At 40.9% G+C, this 22,673-nt stretch overlaps 2 protein-coding genes across 3 annotated transcripts in view; both read right to left on the bottom strand.

The window, feature by feature from the left end:
* Positions 1 to 777: 777 nt before the first annotated feature.
* Positions 778 to 10,532, bottom strand: mtif2 (mitochondrial translational initiation factor 2). The gene is made up of 14 exons (XM_041785326.1): positions 10,417 to 10,532; positions 9,202 to 9,362; positions 8,911 to 9,034; positions 8,659 to 8,830; positions 5,846 to 6,006; positions 5,160 to 5,336; positions 4,932 to 5,071; positions 4,665 to 4,789; positions 4,207 to 4,411; positions 3,219 to 3,471; positions 2,931 to 3,071; positions 2,421 to 2,585; positions 2,115 to 2,255; positions 778 to 960 (listed from the first exon to the last, which is right to left on the bottom strand). The coding sequence occupies exons 2-14, from the start codon at positions 9,358 to 9,360 to the stop codon at positions 791 to 793; spliced, it is 2,133 nt and encodes a 710-aa protein (XP_041641260.1). The 5' UTR covers positions 9,361 to 9,362; positions 10,417 to 10,532; the 3' UTR covers positions 778 to 790.
* Positions 10,533 to 15,153: 4,621 nt separating this feature from the next.
* The window catches only part of LOC121508122 (echinoderm microtubule-associated protein-like 6), a 48,116-nt gene continuing 40,596 nt past the window's right edge, over positions 15,154 to 22,673 (bottom strand). For both annotated transcript variants that reach the window (XM_041784669.1, XM_041784670.1), the window contains 4 exons: positions 21,914 to 22,017; positions 21,461 to 21,614; positions 21,276 to 21,376; positions 15,154 to 19,653 (listed from right to left, as the gene is read on the bottom strand). In XM_041784669.1, coding sequence (XP_041640603.1) covers positions 19,629 to 19,653; positions 21,276 to 21,376; positions 21,461 to 21,614; positions 21,914 to 22,017 — 384 coding nt within the window. In that variant the 3' untranslated portion in view covers positions 15,154 to 19,628. The remainder of the gene's footprint in view (positions 19,654 to 21,275; positions 21,377 to 21,460; positions 21,615 to 21,913; positions 22,018 to 22,673) is intronic.

Raw genomic sequence — 22,673 nt, 5'->3', positions numbered from 1 at the left:
CAAGTTTGTACATCAACCTCATTTAAATCTCCGGGCAAAAAACTACATTACCCACAATCCTAAAATGTGGAGCGATGTCCCTGATCGGTGGAGCCCGCTGTCAACCCTGGTTTTGGAGTTTTTTAGTTTGTAAATCTGTAAATGTTTTGTTTTGGTTTCGTTTTACTCCGCATAGAGGCCGTCATGAAACTCTGTGTTCAACAAATCTTTGATTAGACGTCCAATCAGAGAGCAGGATTGTCTTATTTTTGTATTTATGTTCAGATTTATTCTGTGAGAGCTGTCTAGACTACGGCCTGCTCAGAGACTGACTGGTCTATTTTTAATCGGGGGCACCAAAGGGGGAACAAAGAAACATGGCCACAGTTTCCACTAGTTTTGTATCTTTATAGATAAGCCATCATCCTGGTTTTTCTGTTTGGCCCTCTAAAAAGTTGGGACACCGCTGAGTTAAACCAACATGAGTTTAGATGTTTCACAAATGAAAATAAAAACAGAAGATTTAAACTTTTATTAAAAGATCTGCGATAAAGCCGAGCGTCCGTCTGAGTTTTTCTGTTTCTCAGGAACATTCAAACGTCTGCATGTTGTTAAAGGAGTAACGAGTCCATCACATGACTGCAGGTTTTTTACAGTGATGGGTTCACAGCAGCCAATTTATTAGGCACAGCTGTAATCTCAAACAACAAAACAGCTGTACACAACATTTATCCCAAAGACAAAATTGAATTATCAGATTTACATTTACACAGCGTCCAAACAACTTCCCATGATCCTCTGCTGCTGGACTTCAGAAGCCAGGGTTCCACGATGTAACCTGTGGAGCGCTGACCTCCTCATAGCAGACGATGGCATCACCAGCCTGGAAGTCTCCGTAACCATCCGCTGACAGGCCGCATTCCATCCCCATCTTCACCGTCTGCACGTCGTCTTTGTGGTGCTTCAACGCCACCAGGGAACCTGTGGGAGAACATAAAAGAATGTTAGAGGGAACCTGCTGCAGAACGTCAACAGTATGTTAGAGGGAGTCTGCGGGAGAACGTTCAAAACAATGACTGGAATGATACACAAATGTAGGAATATTAGGGGATGTTCAAGGGAATGTTCAGGGAAATGGCAAAAGAATGTTATAGGAATGTTAAGGTGACATTTAAGGAAATGTTGGGGAAAGTTTGAATATAGGAATGATTTAAGAATGTAAGGGAAGGTTAAGATGTTCAAGGGAATGTTACAAGAACATTATAGGAGTGTTATGGAATGTTGGATGGAACATTATGGGAATGTTAGAGGTTTAAGGGAATCATCCAAGACCTTTGTAGGAATGTTGGAGAACATTCAAGGAAATGTCCAAGGAAATGACAAAAAATGCCATAGGACTTTTAGGGGATGTTTAAGGGAAAGTTGGGGAAATTTTTGATGAAACGGTACAAGAATGTTCGGGAATGGTACAAAATACACTAAAGGAATGTTGGGAATGTTTAAGGTTATGATACATGATATGTTATGGAAATATTAGGGAATGTTAATGGAATGTTAAAAGAAGAAAGGAATGTCAGTGAACCTTTAATGCAGCATTAAAGAAATGTTAGAGGAGGTTTGAGGGAATGTTAAAGAATGTTTAGGAATGTTGGGGAATGTTAAAGGGAATGATACAAGAACACACAAGGAATGTAAGGAATGCTTGAGGTTATGATATGTGTACATTTTGGGAACCTTAGGGCTCATTTCATAGGATTGTACAAGAATGTTATAGAAATATTAGGGAATGTTAGAAGAAGAAAGGAATGTCAGTGAACCTTGAATGCAGCATTAAAGAAATGTTAGGGGAGGTTTGAGGGAATAATAAAAGAATGTTTGGGACCATTTAAAGCAGTAGATCTCAGCTGTTCTAGTCTCAGCACTTATCACCAAGTCCTTGGTGGATAACTGTGACCCAAATTTCCAGAACTTTTGGACCAATCAGATTTATTTAAAGTTCTGCAGTTTGGAGCTTAGAAGGTAAAAAACAAAGAAAAGCAGACATTCCTGACCCACTGAAAACAACTCTGCAACCCACTTCCGGGTCCTGACCCACCAGTTGAGAACCACAGGTTTAAGAGAACGTTGAGACCCACCCTCCCACAGGACGTCCCGTCCTCGGATCAGCCTGAACTTCAGTCTCTGGTCCAGCAGACCTTTGTGAACCCTGCAGCCAGCTACCGGAACCTTCTTCTTCCCCACGGTGATGTCGAACATGGCGAGCACCGTCGCCTCGCCTACGAGGGCAGACACAAAATTACAGATCAGAAAGAGCGCTGGTTTATCCAGCGCACACTGAGGAACTCAAACACATCACATAGTCAAAGCGTCATCTTCCAGAAATCACGCTCCACGCCATTTTAACCCTAACGGATCGAGCATAAAGACGGCGCCTTCCTCACCGATGATGTTCTCGGAGACGAGCTGAGGCAGTTTGCTGCTCAGCTCCTCCTTCAGCTCGTCGATCAGTTTGTAGATGATGTTGTGAAGTCGCAGTGGAATGCCTCGCTGCGCCGCCAGCTGCTGGACAGACTTGCTCGCTGCCACATTAAAACCGTAGATTGACCCTGAAAAAGAGAGACAGACGTTTAACCAAAGATTCATCAGCAGCAGTACCCTACCTCTGATATTGGTGGTCACTGCTCCTGTCCCATGATGTTCTACTCTGAGATGTGCCCTCATGTTCTCCTGATGTCATCTATGTACCTGAGCTGTTCTCTAGTTTATGGTTCTACCCAGCTGCTAAACAAACTTCTCCATGAGGATGATAACGTTAAATCCCAGATGTCGATGAAATCAACATCTGATTCAAACAGTCCTTTAGACCTCTACAATCACCGTCATCCTCACTAATCAGATATGATGCCCTTCCACTTCCGGCCTGCTGCATATTTATCGCCATCGCTTGTCACCTGTGAACATGTCGGCCATGTTGATGTCGTTCTCCGTGATGTCTCCGATGCCGAAGTGCAGCACGTCGAGCTGACACTGCTCCTGAGCGTCGTAACTATCCACGATGTTCAAGAGGGCCTCCACCGAGCCGTCCACGTCTCCTGGGGAGACAGAGACAGATTAAAGAATCAGGATTACCTGGTATGGAAGACTGTCACTGCCAAATCTCATTAATATTTCCTTATCTCAAAATTTTGGAATTTTAATCACAGAATTATGATTTCTTTCATTCTGAATTGGGCGCTAACCTTTGATGATGATTGGCAGGCTGAGCTGGTCGCTCTGCGTCTTCTCACTCGGCCTGGTGGCGAACTTAGTCTTGTTGGCTCTGTACAGGGCTGACTTCCTCTGCTTCCAGCTGAGGTGCTCTAGCCCCGCCCTCTCCTTCCTGTAATCCTCCAGGTGAAGCTTCTGTTTGTGCTCGATGGCGCTCTGATCCTGCAGGAGCTTCTGCTGCTCCTCCTCATGGCTCCGCCAGTCCACCACCTCCCTGGCCCTCTGCTGCTCCCCACAAACACAGACGTACGATGAGTTAACACCATTTATATTGACAATTTAATACCATAAAACCATACTATAAAACAATATCATACCATAAATAAAGATAATAAAATACTAGAGATAAAAACAAACTTCTATAAATAAAGATAATAAAATACTAGAGAAAAAAATATATACTTTTATAAATAAAAAAAAAAATACTAGAGATAAAAACAATATACTTCTATAAATAAAGATAATAAAATACTAGAGAAAAAAACAATATACTTCTATAAATAAAGATAATAAAATACTAGAGAAAAAAACAATATACTTCTATAAATAAAGATAATAAAATACTAGAGAAAAAAATATATACTTTTATAAATAAAAAAAAAATACTAGAGATAAAAACAATATACTTCTATAAATAAAGATAATAAAATACTAGAGAAAAAAACAATATACTTCTATAAATAAAGATAATAAAATACTAGAGATAAAAACAATATACTTCTATAAATAAAGATAATAAAATACTAGAGATAAAAACAATATACTTCTATAAATAAAGATAATAAAATACTAGAGATCACTGTCCTATCTAATAAAGGCAAAAAATAAATCTTTAAAAACAAAAAAAACAATATACTACAGATAAATTTGAGATATAATTCTTCATGTGAAGAGGTCAGAAGGTTAACCTCTAAAGAATTGGTGACTCTGCCCCTATGGACCGCTGTGATTGGTCCTTACCTCTGACTCCACCTCCAGCAGCAGCTCTCCTGCTGATGGTAGATCCTTCCAGCCAACCACCTCCACCGCTGCGCTAGGCCCCGCCTCTGTCACCGCTCGCCCGTTCTCGTCAAACATGAAGCGAACTTTGGCCCAACTCTTCCCCGCCACCAGGATGCAACCTCGCTTTAAGGTCCCCCGTTGGACGATGACTGTGGTCACGGGACTAAAGGACATGACCAGAGAACTGGGGTTACTGACCAGGACCAATCAGAGTTAAGAGAACCGTGGTTAATAAGGAGGTCCAATCAGAACTCATAGAACCAGGGTTTCTGACCAGAACTATTAAGGTTACTGAACTGGACCAATCAGGGCTCAGAGAACTCAGGTTATTGACCTGGACCAATCAGGGCTCAGAGAACTCAGGTTATTGACCTGGACCAATCAGAGCTCAGAAAACCGCAACATCAGTAACTCACCCTTTGCCTTTGTCCGTGCGGCTCTCGATGATGAGTCCCTCCGCAGCGCCGTGTGGCTCTGCCTTCAGCTCCAGCACCTCGGCCAATGCCACCGTAGCCTCAGCTAGAGCCAGAAGGTTGTCACCCTGGAAACAACAGTGATGATGTCAAGGTCTTGTTTTAAAATGACCTGATTTCAACCTTCTTTAAAGGAGCTGCTGACAGCCTGCAGAGGGCGCCACAGGAAAGTGTGTGCTATTTGTGTGCTGATTGGTCGGTGTTTCTGACCTTGAGACCAGAGACGTGGATGGCCTGGACGTCTCCTCCAAACTCCTCACAGACAATGTCGTGAGCGAGCAGCTCCTGTTTTACTCTCTGAGGGTCGGCGAGATGTTTGTCACACTTATTCACCGCCACGATGATCGGCACTGAAACACAACTGCCACAGATCAGAAACACGATACAACCACGGGGTAAACTGATCCCTCAGCTCTGACTGACAGGCAGCGCTCTCACCTTTAGCCCTCCTGGCGTGCTGGATGGACTCGACCGTCTGGTTCATGACGCCGTCGTCAGCTGCCACCACCAGGATCACAATATCGGTGGCGTTGGCTCCACGGGCTCTCATGGAGGAAAAGGCAGCGTGACCTGGAGTGTCCAGAAAGGTGATCTTCTCACCTGTAGGCAGCTGGACTGGAAGAGAAACCCAACCCTCCTGATGACTCATTGATTTATGATCAGAAGATGACGGGTAAGGTTCTTAACTTGAACTGAATCATGATGAACACGCCAACACTGACAGCTCCTTCTGCTGCAAAACTATTGAATTTATCAATGAATAAATAACTAAAAAACAGAGAAGGATATCAGGGATAAATATGCATTTACAGCCCCAATCCCAAAAAGTTGGGTTGCTGTCTATAATGCAAATAAAAACAATGACTGTCAAATCTCATAAACCCAAATTTATAAAATAGAACAGACACAACATATCAGATGTTAAACTGACATTTTACCATTTCAGGAAAATAATCGCTCATTTTAAATCTCATTGACACCACAGTGACCCAGCTTTTTTGGAATTAGGGTTGTAGGTAAAACAATAATGTTTTAAAAGACACATTTAACAACATTGGAAATGTATCTAGTGATATGCAGTCTGAGGCATCAGTTGTGAGCGTGCTCAGTGAGCATGCTGTTACCTAGAAATGCTCCGATGTGTTGTGTGATTCCTCCGGCCTCTGTGGAAACAATCTGGCTCTTCCTCAGACTGTCCAGCAGCGTGGTCTTACCGTGATCCACGTGACCCATGATGGTGACCACCGGGGGGCGGGGCTTTAGGCTGGATGGGTCCGCAGGAGGTCTGATGGGGTCAAAGGTCCATTTAAAGAGTCAGTGAGGCTGGAGAGAAACGTTCCTCTTCCGTGTAGTTGTTGTGTGCGTCCTTGTTGACCCTCTCTCCCTGTATTTAGATTCTGTGTTTACCCTGTGTATGCCTCGTTGTGTAGATGTAGTATAGATGTAGCATAGATGTAGTGTAGATGTAGCATAGATGTTGCATAGGTGTTGTGTAGATGTTATATAGATGTAGCATAGATGTAGAGTAGATGTAGCATAGATGTATTGTAGATGTAGCATAGATGTAGTATAGATGTAGCATAGAAGTAGCATAGATGTAGCATAGATGAAGTGTAGATGTAGCATAGATGTAATGTAGATGTAGCATAGATGTAATGTAGATGTAGCATAGATGTGTAGATGTAGCATAGATGTAGCATAGGTGTTGTGTAGATGTAGCATAGATGTAGAGTAGATGTAGCATAGATGTATTGTAGGTGTAGCATAGATGTAGTGTAAATGTAGCATTGATGTTATGTAGATGTAGCAGAGCTGTAGATTAGATGTAGCATAGATGTTGCATAGATGTAATGTAGATGTAGCATAGATGTGTAGATGTAGTGTGTAGCATAGATGTAGCATAGATGAAGTGTAGATGTAGCATAGAAGTGTAATGTAGATGTAGCATAGATGTAGTGTAGACTGTAGAATAGATGTTGTGAAGTTGTTGCATAGTTGTAAAAATGTTGCTTAGATGTTGCATAGATGTAACATAGATGTATTGGAGATGTTGTGTAGATGTAGCATATATGCAGTGTAGATGAGATGTATTGTAGGTGTAGCATAGATGTAGTGTAAATGTAGCATTGATGTTATGTAGATGTAGCAGAGCTGTAGATTAGATGTAGCATAGATGTTGCATAGATGTAATGTAGATGTAGCATATATGTAGCACATTTGTAGTGTAGATGAAGCCTCTTTGTAGTGTGGATGTAGCATATTTATAGTGTGGATGTAGCATATTTGTAGTGTAGATGTAGCATATTTGTAGTGTGGATGTAGCATAGAAGTCAAGTAAATGTAGCATATAGAGTAGAAATAGTGTAACTGTAGAATAGATGTTGTGAAGTTGTTGCATAGTTGTAAAAATGTTGCTTAGATGTTGCATAGATGTAACATAGATGTATTGGAGATGTTGTGTAGATGTAGCATATATGCAGTGTAGATGTAGCATATTTTTAGTTTGGATGTAGCATATCTGTAGTGTGGATGTAGCATATATGTAGCATAGGTGCTGTGTAGATGTAGCTTATTTGTAGTGTGGATGTAGCATATCTGTAGTGTGGATGTAGCATATTTGTAGCGTGGATGTAGCATATATGTAGCACATTTGTAGTGTAGATGAAGCCTATTTGTAGTGTGGATGTAGCATATTTATAGTGTGGATGTAGCATATTTGTAGTGTGGATGTAGCATAGATGTAGCATAGGGGCTGTGTAGATGTAGCTTATTTGTAGTGTGGATGTAGCATATCTGTAGTGTGGATGTAGCATATTTGTAGTGTGGATGTAGCATATTTGTAACATAGATGTAGCATATTTGTAGTGTGGATGTAGCATATTTGTAGTGTGGATGTAGCATATTTGTAGTGTAGATGTAGCATATTTGTAGTGTGGATGTAGCATAGATGTAGCATAGGTGCTGTGTAGATGTAGCTTATTTGTAGTATGGATGTAGCATATCTGTAGTGTGGATGTAGCATATATGTAGCATAGGTGCTGTGTAGATGTAGCTTATTTGTAGTGTGGATGTAGCATATCTGTAGTGTGGATGTAGCATATTTGTAGCGTGGATGTAGCATATTTGTAGTGTGGATGTAGCATATTTGTAGTGTGGATGTAGCATATTTGTAATATAGATGTAGCATATTTGTAGTGTGGATGTAGCATATTTGTAATATAGATGTAGCATATTTGTAGTGTGGATGTAGCATATTTGTAGTGTGGATGTAGCATATTTGTAGTGTGGATGTAGCATTTTTGTAGTGTGGATGTAGCATATTTGTAGTGTGGATGTAGCATATTTGTAGTGTGGATGTAGCATATTTGTAGTGTGGATGTAGCATATTTGTAATATAGATGTAGCATATTTGTAGTGTGGATGTAGCATATTTGTAGTGTGGATGTAGCATTTTTGTAGTGTGGATGTAGCATATTTGTTGCAGAGGTGTTGTGTAGATGTAGCTTATTTGTAGTATGGATGTAGCATATCTGTAGTGTGGATGTAGCATAGATGTAGCATAGGGGCTGTGTAGATGTAGCTTATTTGTAGTGTGGATGTAGCATACCTGTAGTGTGGATGTAGCATATTTGTAGTGTGGATGTAGCATAGATGTAGCATATTTGTAGTGTGGATGTAGCATATTTGTGGTGTGGATGTAGCATATTTGTAGTGTGGATGTAGCATATTTGTAATATAGATGTAGCATATTTGTAGTGTGGATGTAGCATATTTGTAATATAGATGTAGCATATTTGTAGTGTGGATGTAGCATATTTGTAGTATGGATGTAGCATATTTGTAGTGTGGATGTAGCATTTTTGTAGTGTGGATGTAGCATTTTTGTAGTGTGGATGTAGCATATTTGTTGCAGAGGTGTTGTGTATTGTGTACGTACCTTCGGTAAGCGTCCTTGTTGACCCGTTCTCGTGTCTCGCTCAGTTTGGCCCATTTGAACTTCATCCCCGATCGAGTCACCACTTCTTTGATCCAGCGCTCCTCCAGCACTGAGTCTGGCTCCAACGAGTCCAGGTCCACTGAGGTGTTCAGCAGAGCCTCTATCACCTGATCTAAAGGGTCAAAAACATTCAAATTTAGCTTTATCGACACAGATTCTCTGAACATACTGGAGGATCTCTGCTGGTTTTACCAAAGTCTCTGTTCATCGCCTCAGCCAGCGCCGCCACCGTCATCCTCTGTCTGATCTCCACTGTCTGTTTATTGGCTTTAGGCTTCACCTGCTGCGTCTTCTGCTCTTTCTTATGACCTTTGACCTGAAAATAAAGACATGGTTTTCATCCAAGATTAAACGAAAAGCAGTAACAGAGAGAGAGTCCCAAAGCATTCTGGGAACAATCACAGTTTTAACCTGGAAAGCCATTTTTAACAGCTTTTCTCCCTCATTTGAAAGAGACAAGCAGGTAGTCAGTGTCTGTCTCACCTGTTTGGAGGCAAACCTTCTGTTCAGTGGACAGAGGAGCTGGGGGGCGGAGCTTCCAGCCGGACAAAGGCGGGGCAAAGAGAGAAAGTTACTGAGCAGAGCTGGGTCGGCATGGACGAGCCGCCGCGCTCCACGCATCATCGATGGCATCACATTCATACCTGCAGAGGATGCAGGAGGTTACAGACATAGTTAAATATTCAAATAATAATAACATAACAATAATAAAGGTAATATAATCATGATACATATACAGATAATAACTATAATAGAAATAGAAATAATAATATTTATGGTAATAATAGGACAATAATAGGTAGCTACTCATCTCCTATCTTGTTCTGCCTGCATCACAAAACAAAACAATACAAAATAAAAAAATATCATCATGATAATCATTATATGATTTTATTTTGCTTGAGAAGATTTACAGACCAACTACTTTTACTTCTACTGAAGTAATTTTTAACAAACTGTAATTTTGTTGGAGTTTGGTTGTCTTCTACTTTTTCCACCCCTGTACAGATTAAGGAATAGGGTAGATACGGTTAATGTAAATTACAATAATAATCGAATTACAATTTGTAATTCTCTATAGTACCGCCAGTTAAATTTGCATTAGAAAAGGCATTATTTAAGATGGTAAAGATTTTATTTTTCAAAAAGACAGAGTCGTGTGGGTATTTATATTAAACTGCAGCTACCCCTCTCCAAGATGGCGCCCACGTAGACGCATGTGTACAGCCCCAAAGCGGCATCCATGCCTATAACGCCATCCAGGACATTAGTGTTAATAAAAACTAAACCATGGGTAGTTTGTTGATTGTAACGATGCCGATTTTTGTGTTAAGATTGAATATATGAGGAAAATATGAAACAATGTTTTAGAACTGGAAAGAAAACACCGGGAACAGCTTTAAAACAAACTTTCTCTGACATAAGGTGACAGCGGAGAAAATAATGAGAATAACAGCAGAAACCAGATATTTTTGTTGATTTAGTTTTGGCCGAATTCCCTGGGTTAATATCATATTTCAGAATGACAGTCTTTGATTGGCACAGGCCCGCTGTAGTTACAGGTACACACCGGATTAGTTCAGATTTAACCTGAGTTTGGTGGAGGGACCATGATAACAGAGCAGGAGGCAGAAACAGACCGGGAAACATTACAGCAGTTTCCGGTAGAGTCGGCTTCTTTTTCAGCTTCATTCTCACCTCAGAAAGTCGTGTTCGTCCTCTCAGCTCATACTGAAATAAATATTAATCCGTTATGAAGTTTCACCGTGAGATAAACCTCCAGCAGGGAGCCGCCATGACAGTCAGTTAGCTAGCGGCACAGAGGAAGAGACAGTGACGCCTAAAGGTCCGGAGGGGAACTACAAGACCATGATCATCTTTCAAATCATAGTTTGACTTTAATCTCATAATTCTAACTCTAATTTTAGCATTAAAAGTTTGATTGAAAAATTTGTATCAGTGGCCTCAATCATCTTCTGTACCTATGTATCAAGGCCACTCTAAAAATAAAAATATAAAGAGCTTTCTTTGATATTTGAGAAAAAATGGGAGGAAATCAAAATGCTTGAGATTTTAAAGTTTCAATCCATGAGACTCTAAATTCAGATTTCTTTTCAAGATTAACGTAATACTATACTATACTATTACTATAAACCCAAAAATGTCAAATTTGTAAAGTCACATATTTTAGAGAAACCAAACTAAAAACAGATGTTAGATAGATCCAGTTTGCAGAAATAGGATTTCTATGTTGGTCCCAGTTATCCCAGTAAATATGGTCATTTGATTACGATGTCAGCTGCAGGACTGGTGCAAAAAAAAAAAAAAAAAAAAAACAGCTTCTTCAGGTGGGAATTTTTTTTCAACACTTTTGGCTTTTTAAGACTTATCACCAAAATTCCAAATTTTGGTTCTCGTAAATCAATTACTTCTTTAAACTAGAAAATTAATTCATTTTTTTTCTCAAATATTAACAGATTCTCATGTTTCCCCTTGGTCACCTTAATACAACATTTATTAAAAGAAATAATGGTCTAAAGTAAATCTGTTGATAACAGTAAAACATGGAACAATTCTGACTCCGACTGTGTGCATCAAATATACACAACTTAAATTTAAATAAATATATTCTCCGTCAACTTGTTTTGTCTGAGAAACCGTTATAAAAATCTAAAGCCCTCATTTTTAGAGATTTATGTTAATACAACATACAGTTGAAACCAGAAGTTTACATACACTATATAAAAAGGCACATAAACTTTTTTTTCTCACCGTCTAACATTAAATCAGATTAAACTTTTCCTGTTTTTGGTCAATTAGGATTACCAAAATTATTTCTATTTGCTAAATGCCAGAATAATGAGAGAGATCATTTTTTAGACAATTTTTTATTATTTTCTTGAGAGTCAGAAGTTTACATACATTTCATTAGTATTTGGTAGCATTGCCTTTAAACTGTATGACTTGGGTCAAATGTTTTGGATATGCTTCCACAAGCGTCTCACAATAGTTTGCAGGAATTTTGTCCCATTCCTCCTGGCAGAACTGGTGTAACTGAGCCAAGTTTGTAGGCCACCTTGCTCACACATGCCTTTTCAGCTCTGCTCATACATTTTCAGTGGGATTGAGATCAGGGCTTTGTGACTCCAAAACATTGACTTTGTTATCCTTAAGCCACTTTGTAACCAGTTTGGCAGTATGCTTAGGGTCATTGTCCATTTGGAAAACCCATTTGCGCCCAAGCTTTAACTTCCTGGCTGATGTCTTGAGATGTTGCTTCAGTATTTCCACATAATGTTCTTTCCTCATGATGCCATCTATTTTGTGAAGTGCACCAGTCCCTCCTGCAGCAAAACAACCCCACAACATGATGCTGCCACCCCCATGTTTCACAGTTGGGATGGTGTTCTCAGGCTTGCAAGCTTCCCCCTTTTTTCTCCAAATGTAACGATGGTCATTATGGCCAAAAAGTTCCATTTTAGTTTGGTCAGACCACAGAACATGTCTCCAGAAATTAAGGTCTTTGTTCCTGTGTGCATTTGCAAACTGTAATCTGGCTTTTTCATGTTTCTTTTGGAGTAATGGCTTCTTCCTGGGAGAGTGGCCTTTCAGCCCATGTGGGTACAGGACTCGTTTGACTGTTGATAATGACACACTCTCACCAGCTTCAGCCAGCATCTTCACAACGTCTTTTGCTTTTGTTCTTGGGTTGAGATGCACTTTTCAGACCAAAGCACGTTCATCTCTGGGACACAGAACCCGTCTCCTTCCTGAGCGGTATGATGGCTGGACATTCCCATGGTGTTTATACTTGCGTATAATTGTTTGAACAGATGAACGTGGCACCTTCAGGCATCTGGAAATTGCACCCAAGGATGAACCAGACTTGTGCAAGTCCACAATTCTCTTCCTGATATCTTGGCTGATTTCTTTTGATTTTCCCATGAACACAAAGAAGCAGTGTGTTTCAGGTGTGCCTTAAAATACATCCACAGGTGTGCCTCTAATTAACTCAGATGTTGTCAATAAACCTATCAGAGGCTTCCAAAGACATGACATCATCATCTGGGCTTTCCCAAATTGTTTAAAGGCATAGTAATCTTAGTGTATGTAAACTTCTGACTTTGAAGAAAGTAATAGAAATGGTCTAAAAAAAAAAATTTTTCTCATTATTCTGGCATTTAGCAAATAGAAATAATTTTGGTAATCAAAATTGACCAAAAACAGGAAAAGTTTAATCTGATTTAATGTTAGACGGTGAGAAAAAAAAAGTCTATGTGCCTTTTTATATAGTGTATGTAAACTTCTGGTTTCAACTGTATTTAATGTCCACTTGTACAGTTATTATTCTGAGGTTCTGGGACCTACATCTTCATCATCATCCTCTTCCTCTCCACGTTTGAAGTAAATTCAGGATGTCTGGGACAGAAGCTTGAACAGGACAGTCAAACAGCAGAGGCTTCATCTTCTCAGGACTCCTAAAAACCACGGGATTCCCACACCGGTGTGGCGTCGTGTTTGTGGGCGGGGAAAGCATTTAACAGGAAGTTCAAACTTTTTACCTCTGCCAAGGAGGTCATGTGATCTGGTGGGTTTGTTTGTCCGTTTGTTTGTTAGAAACATAACTCAAAAAGTTGTGGAGGGATTTTGATGAAATTTTCAGGAAATGTCAGAAATGGCATAAGGAAGAACTGATTAGATTTTGGGACTGTTCTGGATCACCGTCTAGATCCAGGAATTTTTTAAAGGATTCTGTACTATTGGGAGATAGGGCTAATGGCAGAGGTCTGCGCTGTTACCACTTTGCACCTGGAGATGACGGACATGAGTAACTTCAAGCCCAGCAGCATTTTGGGTGTGTTTCTATTCAAAGTTTTGGAGTGTGTAGAGTTTGAAAGATGAACGCCCGGTTGAGGAGACGAGTCAGAGTGTAACTGAGAGAAAGACAGCAAATTATAACGAGAATACAATGCTAGGAGGAATAGAGGAATATTCACTCTCTGCCATGACTTTCAGTCGCCTGGTGAGACCATGGGTCCATCCGATGGTACCTGTAGCGAAGCCAATACTCTGCCTCACCGTGTTTCCACCCCACCAAGGAAGGAGTAATCGGCGAATGCTGTGGTGGGGGGCACATGGGGACAGATCCAGGAATTTTTAAAGGATTCTTCACTATTTGGGGGTAGGGCTAATGGTGTAGGTCTGCGCTCTCTGAGTGCCTATCTAGTTATGTATGAGTTAAAGAAAATATCTGAAGTTGTTATTATTTTGTAACCTTGCAAAGCTACGGTGGCATATTGTATTCACTTGAAAATGTTAAAAAAAATCCTCCTGTTCATATGACATAACTATCTCATAAAAACAGAATTTTTTGTAATTTATTTTGGATTTTCCTGTTTTTAGGAGATACTATCTCCTAAAAACAGGATTCCCCTGACGCTCTCCTGCATGACTGGTTGCTGCATTTGTCAGCCAGTAATTAGAGGTGCAGGGTCACACAGGTAAGGTAGGCTTTTTAATGTGTTTTAGGTAACAGTTGCATGTTTCACGCCAAACTGTGTCAGCTAACTGTTCGCTTGGCCTGTTCTCTTTATGCTTGATGGTAACAGAGGAGGTATCTCATAAAAACAGGAAAGTCAAAAATAATAAATTCCAGTTTTTATGAGATAGTATCTCGTAAAAACAGGAGGATTTCTTTTATTTTCATGTGAATACAATACGCCACCGTACAAAGCAGATGGATTTGCCCGTTTCCTTGTTTTTCACTGGTGAATCCATCTTTCAAAGCTCCCATCTGAACCGTTTGGGCCCAGTTCAAAGTGACAGGACCAATCAGTGACGAGGGGCCGTACTTTCAGGTGCAGCAGAGTCGTGACGTAAACAAGCAGCAGCAAGAGCTGGTGCAGTTATGGAGGGAGAGATTAGCGTGGATGCTGCTAAAGCGCCAGTTTTATCAGAACTTGACGACATTTCTTCATTAAAAGAAGAACAAAGAACAGCAGTGAGTTGTTTTCTTTTCAAAAACGAAAAAAGCAGAGTACTGACATGTCTATAGTCGCCATGTTTCACGTTATTCCTCAGTAGCTGCACACGAGCAGCTCAATAGCTGCTACGTCACGTGTTTTGTTGCTCTGATTGGCCTGTAGAGATGTGACAGACAGAACGTTCATCCAATCAGAGCCTCTGCCTTTTCTCAAACGTTTCCTAGTGAAGCTTTCCCAGATGGATGTGTGTCAGGTTTATTATTTTGCACATTTTTACTGAAATCTAAAACCATTTTACTGATGATCAAAACATTTCAATAAACAGAGAGACTGGGGGAATACGGAGTCTGTCATTTCAGTAAACGGAAATCTTTTCATGTCTCATGGACCTTTAGGGCCACCGTAGAAATGAGCTCAAATGTGATCAGAAAGAGACACTGAAACATTTTCACTCTCATTTTTATTGAAAAACAATGATCTTTATATTCTCATCACATTTAGATTTCCTTTAAACACTGTAAACTTTATTTGATGAAAAAATGAACAGAAAAACTGAACCAGGTTTTTTAAGACCCAAAAATCTCAGACAGAGTCGTTTAGAAACAGCAGCAGGAGGACGGAGATCTGATTACTCTCATGACACATAAAAAAGCACCAACATGAGGAATAAAAAAACAAACCGGGCGACAATGGAAGGAAGCATCAAATGCTATCAGTTCCCATAGGATTCCAGTCTTTGTGCTAAGCTAGGCTAACACACGAGGATCTCCGTATGATCTCAGCAAAATGAGTCGAGAAAGAGACAAATCGCTTCAGGAGTTTCATGACACTCCTCTGTTTGAACGACCTCCTGATTTCATATTTGACGTCTGTGTCACAGCGATAAATCTAAAGACCGCGGGAGCCGGACCCTGAGGGGCGGGTCATGGCCTGCTGCAGCAGAGAGCTCGCAGACATTTCGGCCCTCGGCTTGATCATCAGTGTGCTCCAGAATCGTCTCATTAGGCCTGGACTGTTACCTGTGATTGTTCTGATGACTGATTGAACGACAGCTCATCATTTAGACCAGTGGTTCTCAACTGGTGGGTCGGGACCAAAAGTGGGCCGTGAAGCGTATCTCAGCGGTTCGTGAATGAGAGCCAGAAATTCTACATACAGAAGCCCTGAGTGGACATAAGGTAAATTCATCCATATATTTTTGAGCTTATCCCATGATTAGGAATATGTTTCATTATTTTTGTCGAGCTCTCTGCTGACTTGTCTTTTCTTTGGCTGATTTTCCAAAGTTAACAAGGAAATTCCTGAAGAAGTTACCACATTTCTGTGCTGAGAAAATAAGATGTAGAAGATGATGTGTCTTTGTCTCTTTGTTCAATGTTTTTGTTGTTTTAATTGAGGGTCCAAAACTTCTTAAATAAATCTGAGTGGTTGAATGTTTTATAGATCCGGGTTGTGATTTCTCTCAAGCTGGTGGACACGGGTCCTGATGCCCAGCCAGTTGGGAACCACTGGTTCAGACCTTGCATTGTTAGATTCAGGGCCTTCAACATCTTCCTTCATCCTGCCGACAACGCCAACTTTCTATTTCCAAAGCAACACAATATCCTTCCATCTCCTGAGTCCAAACTGACAAAAAAGGACTGATATCATTACACCATTATTACGGTGATTCCTTAAGTGGGGCCTGTGGCCCTTGTTGGGGCCTGAAGTGATGGCAGCAGGGTCAGCGAGGCTAGATCAAAACATCATACGCTGTCAGAACAGCCGGAAAATGTAGTGGCGACTTTCAGGTAAGAAAAACAAGCGACTTAAACAAAGAGGAGGACAGCCTGATGATGGGTATCAAAGATGGAGCCACACCCCTTTCTTTGACCACATCCTACCTGTGAGACCGGTATGTGATCATGTTAACAGTGGGGGTACATCAGAAAGAGTCTGCGTTATTTCATGCACACCTGAAACCTGCAGAAACAGGTGAGCTAAAACACGAACAAAGAGGACACGTTGGTTGTTGCATCAGTAATCTTGTGCTATTGTTTATTCTCATAATCATTAAAACAGATTAATCATAGCTGATTCCCTCCAGCAGATACAGACGCTGTTCGGAGCATCTTTAGGAGGAGCTCTCAGATTGTCAGCGAAGGTTATCCCACAGGATGATTTCTACCCGGCAACCGTCACTTTGACGTGTCTGTGACCGGCTAAATCAACGTTCTGATCTTTGAGGTAAAAACAGGACAAACAGGTGACTAACTTCAGTAGCCTCTGTGATGTTTTATTTAATATTCCTCAGAGAAACTGAAACCTGAACCTAAACGCGGTAAAATAAAAAAAAAAAACTGATATTTTTGGGCGTATAAACAGCTCTGTTTCATTTCTCTGCGGTTCCTTTAAGAACCGGTTTGTTTCCCTTTAAATCCTGATGAAATGTTTAAAAATCAAAGTTCAAGTTTTCTTCCTACAGAAACTAAAAACATCACATGTGCTCTGACATATCCTGACATATCAGACTTATCCTATTTAACACCTATGTTCTACCTTAAATATCATTTAGTTAGATTTCTCTGTATTTTGAGGTAGAGTTCTTTAATTTTTCTTAATAAACTATTTAATATCTAGTTTCATTTTTAACAGCTGGGATCGACACGGATCCATCTTTCCTTTTTAACACTTCAGTATCGGTGCTTTTCCTCACTGTGAAACTGGTTCCACTCAGCTCCACTCTCCCTGGACTTCTGTGTCCCAGGCCGGTCTTATGTACAGGATTATCTTTAGACGGTTGCAGGGGTTTACTAAAAACTTTGCATGAATGTTTAGCCTGCTGAGGTCATCGGGCTTCATGGTCCACCCTGATCAGAAGACCGTCCCAGCCTTTCTGCTCTACTCTCACTGTCCAGCGCTGGAAGCTTTAGAGGTTTAGAACCACCTGGCAGTGGTTCTGGTTTTGGTATCACCTGCAGCAAGGTTGAGCTGGTGCTAAATGTATGACATCAAGACAAAGCTGGCCCCTGATTGGTCAGAGAGCGTCGTCACCAGCAGGATGTCCCACGCAGGAATAAAACCCCTCTGATGGTCGTCTTCATCCCAAACTCTCCTGTTCTTTTCAGTAGAATTTGATTGGCTTCAAACTGGTGCTGCATGGTGGAGCAGTGGTTAGCACTGCCACCTCACAGCTAGACAGTTCCTGGTTCAAGTCCCAGTCTGTCAGGGTCTTTCTGTGGGGTTTTCCCATTCTCTCCATGCCCAAGTTCTTTCCAGGAACTCCAGCCTCCTCAAACTAGAGCTGCAGCAGTGATCTACTCACAGAGGCTGTAGTTATTTCAGTATTCAGTAGAACTGCAGGGTTTTACTAAAATGCAGTAGTGCCACTATGGACGTGTGTAGGAGTACCTTTATTTTGAAAACAGGAAATACTTTTAGCTTCTTTAATTAAATCATGCAGCACTAGTTCAAAGACATGCTCGTTAGGCTCATTAGTGACTCTAAATTGCCCGTAGGTGTGAGTCTGATTGGCTGTCTGATTCTGGGGTGGGTCTTAGCCCCTATGCTCCTCAGTACCAGTATGGTCTGGGGCAGGTAACAGGGGCAGAGAACCATGGACTAGCAATTCCAGTGTCCAGATACTGATGATGCTGTGATCCCTGTCCTCGTGGGCGGTCTGATGAGCGCGGAGGCTGAGGCGTTGGGAATGCACGTCTCTTGGACCAAAACAAAGAGCCAGGTGCTTGGGGATTCCTTGGGTGCTGCCATCAAGTCTGTGCGGAGATCCGCTGAGGCTGAGATCAAACGCAGACTCATGCACTGGGCGATGGATTCCCTGGGCAAGGCGGGGAGCAGACCAAAGTCAGAGTCTTTGGGTCCTTGGTCCTCCTGACTGATGGCCAGAGATGGCCCCCTTTGACAACTTCTCTTCGGTGCATCTCTAGGTATTGTCTTTAGACTGTGTGTCTAATGCTGACATGCTCAGGAGAGGGTCAGCTGATCGGCAGCTGAGCCTCTACGGAACGGATCTGATCCAGCTCACTGATACTGGGTGCTTAGCACCAGGGAAGTTGGGCCACATGAACTAGTATATGCTCCCATACCTGACCTGTGATTGGCTGGTGACCAGTCCAGGGTTTGACCCCGTCTCTTGCCCAATGACAGCTGCTGATTGGCTGCAGTCCCTAAAGGGAAGAATGATGGATGCCTCCAACCGTCTCTGACTCTATCACCTCTGTGTCCTCCACTGTTGTCGTGTTAGACTTCACTACGGTTTTCCACTCCGCTGCAATGAGGAGGAACCACTGAAGTATAAACCGTTCTAACTTCAGAGGGCATTCAGACTGGATTCTCTGAGTATCTGAGGTCAGAGGTCAATAGGAGCTACCAGAAGAGTCTGGCCCTAAAGAGGAGCAGAGTGAAGCCGAGCTGAGCCGGTAGCTCAGGAGGAAATGAGCAGAAGTATTGAGTGCATCATCATTAAGAGACAGTACGAGATACAAAAGCTAAAGGACAGTACTCTATCAGTAAAAGCCCTAAATGATCACGTTTCATAGCACCACAGTAGAAATAAAGTCGTATCAAATGTTTGGTCAGAGTCAGTGAAAAAGGCACGTACTGACGGACAGAGACGACGCTACATGAGAACAGCTACACGTTCTTTAAGGAGAGTTCAAAAACAAACTTCAGTTTCACTTCTGATCGAACGATAAGAACGACCACGACAGGAAGAGACTGAACCTGCAGCGCCGACTCAGCTGACAGGGGGTGGAGCTTCCTGCAGCAGGTTCAGGTCACAGGTCCGAGTTCATCAGCTCAGTTTGTTCTTTTTCTGACGGTCGGGGGGACGGGACCGAGGCTCAGAGGAGGAGTGCAGCATCACAGGAGGGGGAAGAGGAGGAAGACGAGGAGGATCCAGGTGGACTGTGCAGGTTTCTGTAGATCTCACTGACATTTCCACACAAATAAACTGCAGAGAGAAACAGACGGTCAGGTGTTTTAAGTAAAGCCATAAATAAACCTTTATGAGAGCTTTTTCTAATGTTTTACTGTCTAGAGGTCTCTGAAAGAATCCTGGACACTGTGGCAGTTAGACGTCTCAGTGCAGACCCTCCGATAGTCCGTCCCCCTCCCTGGACAAACCAGGATAGGCTGAACACGGCTGGGATAGGGATCATAACCACGGCACACTTATGGAGTCATTATAGGTACAAAACTTAACCCTTAAGAGTTTCTTTCATATCCTAACACATTTAAGGACAGAAAAATGTCAGCTTCCCAAAAGCTGCTGTAGAAGTAATATATATTTTTTAATTTTTCCACTTAAAACAAGTCAATCTTGGGGCGCACCGGTAGTCGAGTGGTTCAGGCGTGAACCATGTACGTGGGCGGCCCAGGTTCATATCCAGCCTGTGGCACCATTTCCCGCATGTCTCTCCCCGCTCTCTTCCCTGTTTCCCAATCTATCCACTGTCCTCCTCTCTCTAATAAAGGCCCAAAAATGAATCTTATAAAAAATGAAAAAATAAAGAAGTCAATCTTTAAAATTATTTCAGTCTGAAATAAACACGTCAAATATTGATCATATTTTTGAGGTTTTAACCCTTAAAAGGCCAGTATTTTTAAACAGTTCCACTGTTTTTTACTGAAAAAACAAAACAAAATTATTATAACGTCCAAAACGACAAAAAAGGCGAGCTTCCTAAAACCAAATGTAAAAATATATATATATTTATATTTTTTCCACTTAAAATTAATAAATCTTTAAAACTACTTCAGCCTGAAATAAACATCAAATATTAATAATATTTTTTAACCCTTAAAAGGCCAGTATGTTAACACAATTCCATAGTTTTTTTTATTGAAAAAAAACAAACTAAAAACTAATTTCAATAAAAACATTTTACAGAGTATTTGATTATTATTCTTATTAGGCCCTGAGAATGGTCAGTGATTGGCAGCAACATTTATTTTGATGCACTGTTTTTTTTTTTTTTTTCAGTGTTAGATTAAAAAAAAATGCTTAAACTTTTGAGTTCTAATGACAAAAATTGCCAGCTTCCTAAAATCAGATTAAAAAAATAAAAATGTATTTATATTTATTCCACTTAAAATGAGTCAGTCTTCTAAACTACTTCAGCCTGGAATAAACACATCAAATATTGATAATATTTTGGGGGTTTTTAACCCTTAAAAGGCCAGTATGCTTACACAACTCCACTGTTTTTTATTGAAAAAAATAAAACTGAAATAAATTCAATAAAAACATTTTACTGAGTATTTGATTATTTTCTATTAGGCTCTGAGATTGGTCAATGATTGGCAGCAACATTTATTTTTCTAACATTTTGAGGTCATAACTTTTTGATTTCAGACTCCAATTTTTCCTCAAACCTGCCTTTGTGCGCTAAACTTCCTCATTGTTCCCAGATTTTCAGTTTGTGCTCTAAATGTCAACCTGATCTCTAATCTTTAGTTAAACCATTCTCCTCCCATTCATGCTGACTGTCCTGCTCTTGAGCTTTGTAACGGTATTGACTCCATACACACTGGCGTCCTCTCTGACGACTTTAAAGGGTCTCTGAGTCTCACCTGCAGTCGCTGCCTCCGGCACTGATGACGTATTTGTCGTCACAGGAGAAGCGGATGTTGGTCACATGAGCCGAGTGCCCGAAGTACCGTTTGTGTTTGGCCTGTAGAGGAAAAGAGGGCGGAGCCAACAGTTGGTACCACAGTCCACGCTCTTCCAGGATTTACCTTCAGACTTTCATACTCACAAATTTTTCTGAACACGGGAAGTCGAAGAGTTTGATGAGGCCGAAGTCGTCTCCGGTGGCCAGGTTCAGACCGGCGTGTGAAACACAAGCACAGTTCACGTCGGCCTTCTCAGCGTTACGAGGCCAGACGCCGAGAACCTCATCGCCGAGGATGCTGGGAAACAACAGAGTATCAGGATTAAACAGGAGACTCTTAGATTTATTTTGACACCAGAAGAATAAACTCTGACATGATTCTTGCACTTTTTTAACTGAGTAACACTTAGCGTTCAAGATACACAAGATACAAAATGTGAGATCAGTCAATCAATCAATCAATCAATCAAATCAATCAATCAATTAGTCAATCAGTCATAACTTTAAGAATGATCTGAACCATCGTTTTCCTTACAGAAGCATGGTAGCATCAGTGTAGTTCTGGTCTTATAGCTAAACGTTGGCAGCCAGACTCACCTGGTCCAGGTAGCCCAGGTGATCCTCTCAAACACGGCCTGCTCTGTGACCATTTTACCAGACGGGACTTCATGCACCTGTCGAGTGTATGTGCTCGTGGACACCTGAGATGGAGACCATAGAGATTTTATTTTTAGAAACAAGAGTTAGTGAGACTAGCAACTAAACTCACCTGGACAAACTTTACCTGGAGTTATTTTATTTTGATGTATTTGAACTCAACATAACTTTACCTGGACAGAGTTTACCTTGATCTTTTCCTTGTGACTTAATTTTACCCTAACAATTTTTTAACTAGATGAACTGACCTCAGTGATTCTTAAACTGGAGGGTTTTTTTTTCTTGACAGATTTTACCAAGACACATTCTTACCTGGATGTTTTTACTTGAATGTTTAAACTAGATGATTTTTTTTAGCCAGGACAAATTTTTCTTGGATGTTTTTTAATTTAGTTGGATATAACATGGAAGTAATTCACCTGGGTTAAATTGTACCTGGACATAATTTACCTGGGTTATATTCTACCTGGACATAAATTACCTGGTTTAAATTGTACCTGGACATAATTTACCTGGGTTATATTGTACCTGGACATAATTTACCTGGGTTATATTCTACCTGGACATAAATTACCTGGTTTATATTGTACCTGGGTTATATTGTACCTGGACATAATTTACCTGGGTTATATTGTACCTGGACATAATTTACCTGGTTTATATTGTACCTGGACATAATTGACCTGGTTTATATTGTACC

The sequence above is a fragment of the Cheilinus undulatus genome, linkage group 4 (assembly GCF_018320785.1).
Source record: "Cheilinus undulatus linkage group 4, ASM1832078v1, whole genome shotgun sequence".
Taxonomy (NCBI): Eukaryota; Metazoa; Chordata; class Actinopteri; order Labriformes; family Labridae; genus Cheilinus; species Cheilinus undulatus.
Note: the sequence above shows the minus strand (reverse complement) of the source record. Positions and strands in the feature narration are given on the sequence as shown.